General features: G+C 44.3%; 1 protein-coding gene and 2 non-coding genes across 3 annotated transcripts; all 3 read left to right on the top strand.

Moving 5' to 3' along the window:
* The first annotated feature begins 165 nt into the window (after nt 1-165).
* EEF1B2 (eukaryotic translation elongation factor 1 beta 2) lies at nt 166-10,352 on the top strand. Its single transcript, XM_054972624.1, has 6 exons — nt 166-344; nt 5,701-5,823; nt 8,301-8,424; nt 8,775-8,841; nt 9,741-9,866; nt 10,160-10,352. The coding sequence occupies exons 1-6, from the start codon at nt 265-267 to the stop codon at nt 10,312-10,314; spliced, it is 675 nt and encodes a 224-aa protein (XP_054828599.1). The 5' UTR covers nt 166-264; the 3' UTR covers nt 10,315-10,352.
* On the top strand, nt 8,581-8,657 carry LOC129325364 (small nucleolar RNA SNORD51). The gene has a single exon (XR_008596611.1). It is a non-coding gene; the product is annotated as a small nucleolar RNA SNORD51 (small nucleolar RNA).
* LOC129325370 (small nucleolar RNA SNORA41) lies at nt 9,095-9,230 on the top strand. Its single transcript, XR_008596617.1, has one exon. It is a non-coding gene; the product is annotated as a small nucleolar RNA SNORA41 (small nucleolar RNA).
* Nucleotides 10,353-12,066: the final 1,714 nt, after the last annotated feature.

The following is a 12,066-nucleotide window of genomic DNA, read 5'->3' as shown; positions in this document are numbered from 1 at the left end:
GCCCTTCATCTGTTGCCTTTTTACACATTTGTGTCCTCCGACTTTTAAAACGCTCAGGGCGGCTCGGAACGACGGCGGTTTCCCTCCCTCTTCGGCGGAAGGACACTGTGACGCCATGGTCCGCGGATGGATCCGGCCGACCATGACTATATAAAAGGCGCGCCGAGAACGCGCCGCCTCTTTTTTCGGACGCGTCGCCATTTTGTGTCTCTCTCTCGGCGCCGCCGCCGCCGGCTGGCCTCTCACGGACACGCGGGCGCCGCCATGGGCTTCGGAGACCTGAGATGCGCGGTGGGGCTGAAGCTCCTCAACGATTTCTTAGCCGACAAGAGCTACATCGAGGGGTAGGTGAGCGAGCCGCTGCGGAGAGGCCCGCGCCCTCGAAGAGGAGTAGCAGGCAGGGATGCCAGCCTCCAGGTGGCGGCTGGAGATCTCCCGGAATCACAGCTGGTCTCCAGGCCACAGAGATCAGTTCCTCTGGAGAAAATGGCAGCTTTGGAGATGGGGAACTCTATGGCATTATGCCACGTGGAGGTCGTTTCCCTCCCCAAACCCTGCCTTTCCTAGGCTTCATGTCCCAAATAGCCAGGAATTTCCCAGCTCAAGGCTGGCAACCTTAGTAGCCGGTTTGACTGGAAGTTAGGCATGGGCTGACTTCCGAGGAGACCTGCACAAAGTCCTTGCTGAAGGCTGGGAGGGGTGTTACCTGCCCCAGGTAGTGAATTCCTGGAGATTGGGGAGGGAGGGGGCCTCAGCGGGATGCAGTGCCTCAGAGTCCCCCCTCCAGAGCAGCCATTTTCTCCAGGGGAGCCGCTGCTTGTTGGCTGGAGATTAGTTGTAATTCCGGGAGATCTCCCGCCGCCACCTGGAGGTTGGCGAGCCTCTTTTAAAGATGGGCTAGGGGCTTGATACGTGTTGCTTTTGGAACCTTTCTGGTCCAGGAGCACCTCCAAGACCAACTCGATTGCCAGGGTAGGAGCTTTTGGAAGTCAAAGCTCCCTTCATTGGACACAAGGAGTTGGAAAAGTTCTTTATAATCTTCAGTTATACGTCCAGTTCTCTATAATCGGGCAAGGAGTGGGAAGGGTATTGCAAATAACCCTCTGTCTGGATTGTATACCTTTCCCCGTTCCCTATATTTGGTGAAGAGAGCTTTGACTCTCAAAAGCTCCTGTCCTAGAAATCCAGTTGGTCTTTTAAGGTGCTACTGGAGTGTTTGGGGTCCTGGCCCAAAAGTAGGTGAGGTGGGTCCTGGTCATGTGTGCCTATGTAACGTTATGAAGCGACGAAAGTTTTAAACTGAGGGATTCAAGGACTGTGGGATGCAAGAAGTAGAAGGTATGGTATAGTTACGTGAAGTACAAATAAGGAAAGTTCACCGAGTGTTTGTGGTAGCAGTCCTGTTCAGGATATTGGTGTGGCTGTGGTGGTAATGTCGGCCTTGGATCGTGTCATGTGCTCAGAACGATACGTGGGGACGCAAAGAGAGAGACGTAGCCATCAATAGGTTTCTGGTATGTAGCGGCCTTTGTATCTGGAAAGTGGACTTGTCTAGGTTCAGGTTGCTGGTGTGCTGAACGTTCTTGGAGTTCTGATGGAATCTGGTGAAGGTTTTCTTTGCATTGATCCAGCTGATGAAAATGTCATCAATAAGAGAGGTGTGAGTGGGTAGGAATTGAGCAGTCACTGCTGGGGGGAAAGCCCTGGCTTTGTTCCTATGTGGGTGGGCCAGGCCAGTACCCAAAGCTGTGCCAATAACCTGAAGGTCCAGGCTGTTGCCAAATGCAAAATACTGATGAAAACAGAGTAGAAAAGGTCAATGGCAAGGTGTGTTGTTGTGTTATGGGGGCGTGGGGTGTTGATGCTCCTGAAGATTTGAATGATGAGATTCTCTGAAAGACCTTCAGTGGATTGGCGTTTCTAGCCAAATGCATTGTGCTCTATTTAGCTTCTTAAAGCCTCTGTTGGGGATCAAATGGCAGTTCTGAAGACAATTCTGGGGAAATCTTCTCTGGTGAGGGCTTGTGGCTTAGTGGAAGAGCATCTGCTTGGCGTGCAGAAGGTCGCAGGTTCAATTCCCAGCCCCTCTAGCTAACAGGAGGAGGTGCTAGGTGGCATGAAAGGCCTCAGACTCTGGGGAGCCACTGCCAGCCTGAGAAGGCAGCACTGAGTGGATAGGCCAATGCACTGATTCAGTATAAGGCAGTGTTATGACCTGTACTTTCTTTAGGGTGGATTTTGCCTTAATCTTTCCCTTCACACCCTCTGGGTAGTTAGTTGCCACCAGGAATATCAAATTCCAAAATGTTTTATTTAAGTTTCCCCTTTGGTAACGTGTTTATGCGTCAGGCTCCTTCGTGGTTCTATGTGGCCCTGAGGATAGGAATGGGAGATAACAATGACTGCTACTCTGGGATATAACAAAACAAAATAAAAGTTTATTTTTTAAGAAGCGTATTGGTTACATAAAAGTCGTTCTTGGTTCTTCTAGTTGCTTCATCCAAACTCATTCACACAGATCTCTTGTAAGGCTTCACACACAGTTAGCCTTTCCCTCACAAATACATGGACACCCTCAGGCTGCACACAGCTCGCCTCTCTTGCCCTAACTGAATCTTTTTCTCTCCCTCAGTAACTGAAAACTGCCTTCACTCCGCCCACTCTCTGTCATCAGCCAATCATATCACTCACTCATCTCTCTCTTTCACCCCCACTCTTCACCTATCTCACCAAACATTTAAAGATGCATGCACCCATTTCTTGAAATCATTACAGGCAGCTTTGTGTGTGTTCATGTATGCTTGAATGGTGGATTAGTTGTAACAGGATAAGCCTTTCGTTCGCATGTATTTATTAAAGAGCACTAGACAAACAGCTTATTTCACACTTGGAACAAGCCTGATGAATGGGGTAAGCATATCAAGGCCCAGTGCTGTGCACAGAACCAGAGGCGGCTCCTTAGACACAATAAACGACAAACCAACAATAAGGAGCCACAATGAAATATATAACAAAGTACAAATCAATTTAGTCGTGTATACTATGTACAATAATAAAGTATGTTCATACAAAAATGACAGTATAATCAAACATTCTTAACAATGTGACTAATTGCTTCACGATAGACCATAAACCCTCAATGAGTTCCACCAGTGAACAACACTTGTAAATGATTTTTCATGCAGTACATTCCAGGTGCATTCCCCTAGTTCACTGGAGTATCTAGCCACAGATGGCAAAGCATTGAGGGTCCCTAAGAAAAACTCCGAGTTGGGGTGGGTCGCACTGTGGATGTGAAGCACCCTGTGGGGAATCCAGTCACACCGGGTTGATGGCTGCACCGCCCTACAAGCGTCCGGATTAAACAGCTTGTTTCAAGATGACCGCTTCCTCAGGGTCGGTGTGGAAACGACCCTGGTGTGTAGTCCTATGTGTACAGAATAAAAATGTCTCATTCTGTTGCATTCCCCCTGCCCTCCAAAAGTTCCTGGGCACAAACACTCACTCAACTGTTGCTGGAGAACCACTCTTTAATGCATAGATTCAGCGCACCAGAAAGGGACGGTCGTGAACTAAACCTCCACTTCCTGTTTTAAATATCTCCACTCTTAAAGGGGCAGTATCCATTATAAACTGTCAGCATGTTCGAGTACCCAAAGTTGAAAAGTTACAGGAAGCATGTTAAATTTAATTCTGAGTTCAGCCCTCTCGGATGTACAGTACATAATCGGTGGAACATTCTTTGATGTTTTTGGTACGTTTAAAACCCACCGTGGGTTCCCTCTCACAGCCTTTAATGTCTGAAAGCACATGCCAATGGCGTAAAATGATTTTCTTAATATTAATAGAGGCGTGTATTGAAAGGAGCATCAAAGAATTGCTGGTTCACACCAGATTCAGTGAAAGTGCCATTAGAAATAGAAATCCGATTGGCCGTCATGCCTGTGGACACTGTGTCGCATGCCCTATGGTGTGGCACTTCACAGAAGTCAAAATGGATGAGAGACTGAAGGGGGTGCATTTTGAACACTTTTCTACATGCCAGCCAATCAGTGTTGTATATTTGATCAAATGTCCCTGTAATAAACTATATGTAGGGAACACATCCCGGCCATTGAAAGTCCAGATCTGTGAACATCGTTCCAGGATCAGACACCAAATTAGAGAGGCATCATTAGTGGAACATTATATGATATACCATCCGGGTTTCACTAGTTTTCAGTTTACCACACTATTTGTTGTAGAAAAGGAGGAAGGGGCAACACTACAGAAAATACTTCTTAGAAAAGAGGCGGAATGGATCCACCGATTATGTACTGTACATCCGAGAGGGCTGAACTCAGAACTAAATTTAACATGCTTCCTGTAACTTTTCAACTTTGGGTACTCGAACATGCTGACAGTTTATAATAGATACTGCCCCTTTAAGAGTGGAGATATTTAAAACAGGAAGTGGAGGTTTAGTTCACGACCGTCCCTTTCTGGTGCACTGAATCTATGCATTAAAGAGTGGTTCTCCGTCGACAGTTGGGTGAGTGTTTGTGCCCAGGAACTTTTGGAGGGCAGGGGGAATGCAACAGAATGAGACATTTTTATTCTGTACACATAGGACTACACACCAGGGTCGTTTCCACACCGTCCCTGAGGAAGCGGTCATCTTGAAACAAGCTGTTTAATCCGGACGCTTGTAGGGCGGTGCAGCCATCAACCCGGTGTGACTGGATTCCCCACAGGGTGCTTCACATCCACAGTGCGACCCACCCCAACTCGGAGTTTTTCTTAGGGACCCTCAATGCTTTGCCATCTGTGGCTAGATACTCCAGTGAACTAGGGGAATGCACCTGGAATGTACTGCATGAAAAATCATTTACAAGTGTTGTTCACTGGTGGAACTCATTGAGGGTTTATGGTCTATCGTGAAGCAATTAGTCACATTGTTAAGGATGTTTGATTATACTGTCATTTTTGTATGAACATACTTTATTATTGTACATGGTATACACGACTAAATTGATTTGTACTTTGTTATATATTTCATTGTGGCTCCTTATTGTTGGTTTGTCGTTTCTGGTGGGACATAACTATTAGCCAGCGACTTTCGGGGCCCACTTCCAGTTGCTTACACCTTCAACACCTTTCTTGCACATCCTTCACAATGGACAGAGTCTTTGTGTGAAGAGCCCCACACGCTTTTCTTTAGCGGTTGCTGCTTTGGGTGATGGCTGCACAGTTCTGAAATGCTAGATTTAAATTTGCAGGTATTGGCTTCACTGAGCTGTGCAGTGAATAAGCAGTTTTTTGTTCAAGCTTATCCTAGTGCTGGCTTCAGAGAAGTATTTCCTAACAAATGGATTTTCATGATGTTTGTGCTGAAGGAGATAGTTGAACTGCTATGTTCAGATCTTTCATTTTATGGCATACCAGCTGACAACATAATTGCTGTCTTGAGAGCAAAACCATTTTTGGTCATGCTCACATGGACAGACATTTTATTTTATTAAATATTCATGCTGTGTCTTTCTCTTGTGGCTCAAGGTGACCTATATTTCAAGATAAAAAGCAAGGAAAATACAATAAACCTCCCTGGGTTATCTGGAACGTTCTTGCTTCTTTAAAATGACTTGCTAATAGCACAGTTCAGTGTATATCAAAATGTGCTGAATAGATACCCTGTCTGACCATGAATATGTTTTCATGTAGGTACGTCCCATCCCAGGCTGACGTTGCCGTGTTTGAAGCAGTTGGAACTCCTCCTCCTCCTGAGCTATTCCATGCACTCAGGTGGTACAACCACATTAAATCTTACGACAAGCAAAAGACAAGGTAGGTCTTGTCTGTTGTCCTAAATGAAATGGCACATTTTGCAGTCCCTTTAAATGTAAAGGCCCTTCAAATGTAAAAAATATTTTCACTTCTGAACTCTGTTAATATGCTCAATGTTGACACTAGAGATGGGCACGAACCAAAATACAAACCAAAATTCATGACAAACCACGGTGGTTCATGGTTTGCGAACCAGCGGTTTGTCAGATCCCGTTTCTGACCAACCACCACAAACTTTAGGCCGGTTTGTTTTTTTGGTTCATCCCTGCAGACAGCCTGGTGCCAATCAATCAGTTTTCTAGGCAACGGGATGGACTTCCTGCAGACCTTCTGCTGACCCAGAAGTGACCTGCTGACCTGGAAGTGATGATTTTCTGACCTGGATGTGACATCACAAACCAAACGAGCCGGTTCGTGAACCGGGGGCAGGTTTATGGTTCCTGAAATTTGACAAACCACATGGTTCATTTTTTTCTGCTTCGTTCCCATCTCTAGTTGACCCTCACTATATGTTGATGGAATAGTTAATGCTACAGACACTTGGACAAGCTACAGCTTGAATGACCATTTGTGGTGCTGCTCAAGTTTCTGCAGTTCTCTTTGGTCATCCGTTTAGTGATCATTCGTTTGATATGGAGGTAGAAGAATCCAATGCCATATTTCTTTCTTCTAGGGGAAAAATGCACTCTTACTTCATTTATTTAGGTCATTTTCATCCCACTTTCGTCTCCAGCAGGGACCCTGGTTGGCTGACAACCATTTTCTCTCCTTCTCTGTTTTATCCTCAGAGACAATCCTGTGAGGTAGGTTGGGCAGAGAGAGTGAAGCGTGACTGGTCCCAGGGCAGCCAGCAAGCTTCCGTAGCAAAGGGGGGAGTCAAACCTGGGTCTCCCAGGCCCTAGCCTGACCCCTCATGTGGAAAATTCATACACATTTCATTAATTTTCAGAACCCAAATGCTGCTTGTTTCAGAAATTTTAGCACTGACAGTACAGTATCCTCATTCATGTCTGTTGATGGCAGTTGAAGAGAGAAATGTAAAAAGCGTTATTGAATGTTATCCTTGTTTTGCTATTCCTGGAAATTTAAGATCTTCCTTTAAAAAAATACTTCACATGCTTGTGATACTTCACCGTAATCAGTGTACAAATGGGCCACAAGGGAGGAAAATTTCCACACACACACTCACACACCCCGAACCACCACTCTTGCCATCTCCCCCCCCCCCCCCGCCTTTGTCATCCTCTCCCTGCCACCACCTCCTCCTGCCTGCTTTCCTTCCCAGCTCCCTCCCTCCCTCACTGCCACCCCTCCTTTCTTCCCTGCTGTCACTGCTGCCCCTGCCCTCTCCCTCCTGTTTCCACCTTCCTTCCTCTACTGCTGCCTGTCTATAGAAGTGCTCAGAATAGCAGCTGAAATGTCATTCTCTCTCCTCTCGTAGGTTGACGTTTAGGGGAGCTTTAAAAAACCTTTCCATCATTGTCACATTTTTCTGCAAACTATGAGGTTCCCCTGGGTTTTAAGCAGAACCTTCCCTTTCTGTATGTGGCCCCATCTGTGCAGATTGTTTGATTCACACTCTGAGACCATTGTTCAGAATTAGATATGACGCATCTTTGCCTTATTTGTCCCCAAATGTTGTTGTTGGAAAATAATCTTAGGACAAAAATGAAATGGGCCTTGCATCTTTTTTCTTATACAACAAATGAAATACGTTCCTTTTTGCACTGCGTAAAGTTTGTGTCGCATTTCTGTCAAGCCACTGAAGCGTACTTCCATTTGCATTAGCAGATTCTGTAAAGGAAAGCAAAATTGCTGGAGTCGAGGGACCAGTTGCGAGCATAGCGACTCCTGTTAAAAAAACAGTGCAGTAATGAACGTGTGAGAGAGCGTGTGGGTGATTCCATTCACTTTTCAAGCAGCAGGTGGAGCTCTTCCAATGCTTTTAAAAACCGTTTCTTTTGTTCTCTTTTGAAAATGAAAAGCTTTCTGGTAAGCACTTAGCACTATGGAGCGTTCAGTGCAAATCTTGCTTACTAAGCAAACTCCAGGATAATTGGCTTGTATGAACCATTAAGTAGCACACAGAAGCTGTAGTTGCTGAGCTATTAGATTAGCCTTCACCAGAAGCAGAGAACAGAAAGCTAGGGCTAAAGACACTACTGCATAGATAAAACAGATGCTTGGTCTTCCTGTGATCCTCTTAAGTTAAAGATTTATGTATGATAGTGGAATAGAAATTAATACCGTGATATATGTCTTCCATAGTCCTGGTCTATGCATCCAGCAGAATGAGGGGATAGAAGGCATGCTGGACGGCCGGTTCCTTTGTTACTGGCATTATAATGCTTTGCCTTTTTATTTAGGTTTTGAGTTAAGTTGCCAGCGTTCCTTCTGGTTTTGCTAACTTGATTCTTAAGTTTGTGAAGTTAGTAGGAAGGCTCTCTGAATATCATTAAGTGCTGTCTGTTTTCTAGCCTGCCTGGAGTGAAGAAGGCTTTGGGGAAATACGGCCCTGCAGATGTTGAAGATGCCACCGGTACAGGTGGAGATAGCAAAGATGATGACGACATTGATCTCTTCGGCTCAGACGAAGAAGAGGTAACCCAGCATCCAGTTCACATTTGGTCGCAGCGTATGAGTTTAATTGTGTAGTCTTAATAGAACCCGCAAAACTCCATCAGGTTATTTGAAGCACCACTGTCCGAAATGATCTTGTGATGCTCTTGTGACCTGCATTTTTTGGAAAGCATTCAACTGGTAACATGATGAACAAAACCAAATCACCATCTTTCGGCTGAAAATATGATGATATGTTTTACCTGAACAATCCAGTTGTCTGTTGTTGTGACTAAACCAAATAATTGTCTCCACTATGTGATCAGGTAGCACCGGGCTTTTTAATAATGAAATAAAACTTTGTTAATGGTTATTCTTTTTTTTCCTTACAGGAGAGTGAAGAAGCGAAAAGGTTAAGGGAGGAGCGACTCGCCCAGTATGAGTCAAAGAAAGCCAAAAGTACGTTACAATCCTGTCTTTGAATGTACTTACTTAGAATTCATAACTAGCTTAACCAAAAAAATAATTCAAAATATAATTTAGACTTGGTCTCCCTTTACCTCTGTAGCTTTTTAACTGGTTAAATTTCCAGTTCCAGTCAATGCTTCTTGCTAGCCATGATATAAAAGTTCTAAAACATTGTGCTTTTTTTTAACAAGTGAATCTTTTGTTTTTCTTCTAATGGCGAAGACTGGTTCCTAGTTATAAAGGATTCCACAGCTACTGGCCTGAAACTGCTCTGAACTGTAGCAGTTGCAGTATTCCAACTGTGGGAAATCAGCAGTTACGCTGTGTCTCAATGCTCCTTTCTCAGCCAAGAGAAAGGGGTTCCAGTGTGACGGACAAAATAATCTCTTCCATTCTTGTGACCTTTTAGTTGGATGCAGGAGGAAAGATTACTTGCAGTTCAGAGATCCGGAGAAGTTAGCCGTGTTAGTCTGTAGTTGCAAAATAGTAAAGAGTCCAGTAGCACCTTTAAGACTAACCAACTTTATTGTAGCATAAGCTTTTGAGAACCACAGCTCTCTTCATCAGATGCATCTGACAATGAGACCCATGGTTTTCAAAAGCTGACAATATATCTGTTGAAGAGAGCTGTGGTTCTCAAAAGCTGATGATGCACCTGACAAAGAAAGCTGTGGCTCGCAAAAGCTTATGCTACAATAAAGTTGGTTAGTCTTAAAGGTGTGACTGGTCTTTTTAGTATTTTGCAGTTCGGAAATCCTTAAGTGAGGTTATTTAGTATATTGTGGCAGCTTTTTCGAGACGTGGAAAAAATATCACCCCTCTTGGTTTAAAACGGAGGAAAATGTGCAAGTGCTTAGTGGGTTTTTTGAGCTGTTCTTTGGTTTCTCTAGAGCCAGCACTTGTTGCCAAGTCATCTATCTTGCTGGATGTGAAACCTTGGGATGATGAGACGGACATGGGCAAATTGGAGGAGTGTGTGAGAAGCATTCAAACAGATGGCCTCGTCTGGGGATCTTGTAAGTAACTGGCAAACGCCACTCCTGAGAATTTGCAGTCATTGCTTGTGTTTTCCAAAGGAGGGGATCTAATTCGGGTGACTCTTAAACAAATGTCCCAATAACTTGGAGATAGTGGGAGAGACATCTCACCCTCAGAAATCCCCAAATATACAAATCACTGGTACTTCCCATATCTTTTCATGTACTGAGAAGCCACTGAGAGTTTCTGAGGGATGAGACTTCTGCGACCTGCTTACAAAATCATGACCAGAAGAATGTAAATTTTAATAGGTGTCTTATTTTCCTTTTAGCAAAACTAGTTCCAGTTGGCTATGGAATCAAGAAGCTTCAAATTCAGTGTGTAGTTGAAGATGATAAAGTTGGAACTGATATGCTTGAAGAAAAGATCACTGCTTTTGAAGATTATGTACAATCAATGGACGTTGCTGCTTTCAACAAAATCTAATACCTGATAGCCTCCAGAATAAAAATTGCAGAAGTTAAGTGTGTTGATTTGGTTGCTCATAAGATGGTTTTAGCTGCATTATTGTCCTTTTGAAAAGCTCTGTCGGGAGAAGGCATGGTGTAGTGGTTAGTGTGTTGGGCTAGGATCTAGAAGAACCAGGTTTGATTCCCCACTTTGTCGTAGAAGCTTGCTGCGTGACCTTGGGCCAGTCATGCACTCTCAGACTAACCTACCTAACAGGGTTGTTGTGCGGATAAAATGGAGAGGAGAACTATGTAAGCTGTCAGGCCCCCATTTGGGAGAAAGGTGGTATGGTGACTTGCCTTTCCACACTGCCACCCACCCTAAACCTCCCTTCATGGGTTTGGGATTTCCCGCATATCACCTGTCTAACCTCTATTTAATCAGGCAGAGAGCCCTGACCCTCATAGGTTCCCCTCTCTTCTCTTGCTGAGGCTGCACCAAACAGGCACCCCCTTTCCTCTTTTTCTTTCCTCTCACCCAGTTACATCCCAGAGATGTTGGGGAAAGAGAACTTGATATTTCCTTTCCCTTATATATGCTGCCACCATATACTTGGCCCTTTTAATGTGAAGAGAGCATTTGAGGTTTGTGTGCGATATTTTCCTTCAGGCAACAATTTCAAGCCAGCCAGGGTGGAACAAAGGGACCCCTATGGGTCCCTTCCAGCTCTGTGTTTCTATGTTTCTAAGCTTTATTTACAAGATAGAATACTGGAGTGAAAGATTTTAAAACTCATAAATATACTGGGGTTAAGCAGGGAGTGTTTCAGTATTTGTAAAACCTGCAATATCTCTGCAGCCTTCTCTCATCCACTCCAAAAGCCTCTCCTTCCTCTCGCTCTTTTTCAACAGATTCCAACTGTCAGTGGTCCAGCATTCTACTCACTCTCATTGATTGTTTCTCAGGAGTGGTGGAGCTGGAGTCTTCTCTCTCATAGGTGGGGTGTAAATAAAAATAAGCATGAAAGAAGCAGTGGCAGAGCTCACTTTTCTCATTCTTTAAAAGATTATTTGAGAGGCATAGGTTAATGGGAAATCACTTTCTCTGGATAAAGGATTAAATATACCTCTAGAAAGATTTATGACATCATCCAGCATGTCTGTTGAAAGAACCCATATTCTCTGAGCTAGTTGCAAAATGCAAGACACCTCATAAAACAGCTTAAGACAAATTTTATGAATTGCTGTCCCTGGAACGTGGCTGTGGCAAAGGGAGTATCTGGCCCAGGTACAACTTCAAATACTGTCTGTGTGGTCAGTTGAGTGTCTACGTTGGGGCAGACGTTTCTTCTCCACTGATGCTCCATTGAAGGGTTGGAATAATGAAGGGCAGAAGGACATTTTTAAGAAGAATGAGTAGGGCCTTGAGGATAAAAGTTAGAAGAAAATGAGGAGAGGGAGCTGCAACCAAACAAGATACTTCCAGATTTTAGCAGACTCCCTCCCTCCTGCAACAGTTCAGAATGCCAATACAAAGTTAACACGTCTTAAGGGAAATAAGTTCCCTTTGTTGAGTTATATTTGATAAACCAGATCATCCCCCAAGGTGAGCATAGGTGTAGGAGAGAGCTTTAGGATTCAAAGTCTGTAACAATCTGTCTAGGTGTGCAGAATCGAATTTTAACATCTGGATGGGGGGGATCTAAAATGTCCATGGGAATTTGAGCCAACTCTGTTGGGCTTCTGAACAGTCTCGGCAACACAACTTTTTAAATTGCTGTAACTGAAT

This window comes from Eublepharis macularius, chromosome 2 (assembly GCF_028583425.1).
Source record: "Eublepharis macularius isolate TG4126 chromosome 2, MPM_Emac_v1.0, whole genome shotgun sequence".
NCBI classification, from domain to species: Eukaryota; Metazoa; Chordata; class Lepidosauria; order Squamata; family Eublepharidae; genus Eublepharis; species Eublepharis macularius.
The sequence above is the reverse complement of the archived record's forward strand: the minus strand, read 5'-3'. Positions and strand labels throughout refer to the sequence as shown.

Coding starts and splice junctions, on each gene's coding strand:
- EEF1B2 (XM_054972624.1), top strand. CDS start 265: ATGGGCTTCGGAGACCTGAGATGCGCGGTGGGGCTGAAGCTCCTCAAC. Junction 345..5,700: donor GACAAGAGCTACATCGAGGG/GTAGGTGAGCGA, acceptor GTTTTCATGTAG/GTACGTCCCATCCCAGGCTG. Junction 5,824..8,300: donor TACGACAAGCAAAAGACAAG/GTAGGTCTTGTC, acceptor TCTGTTTTCTAG/CCTGCCTGGAGTGAAGAAGG.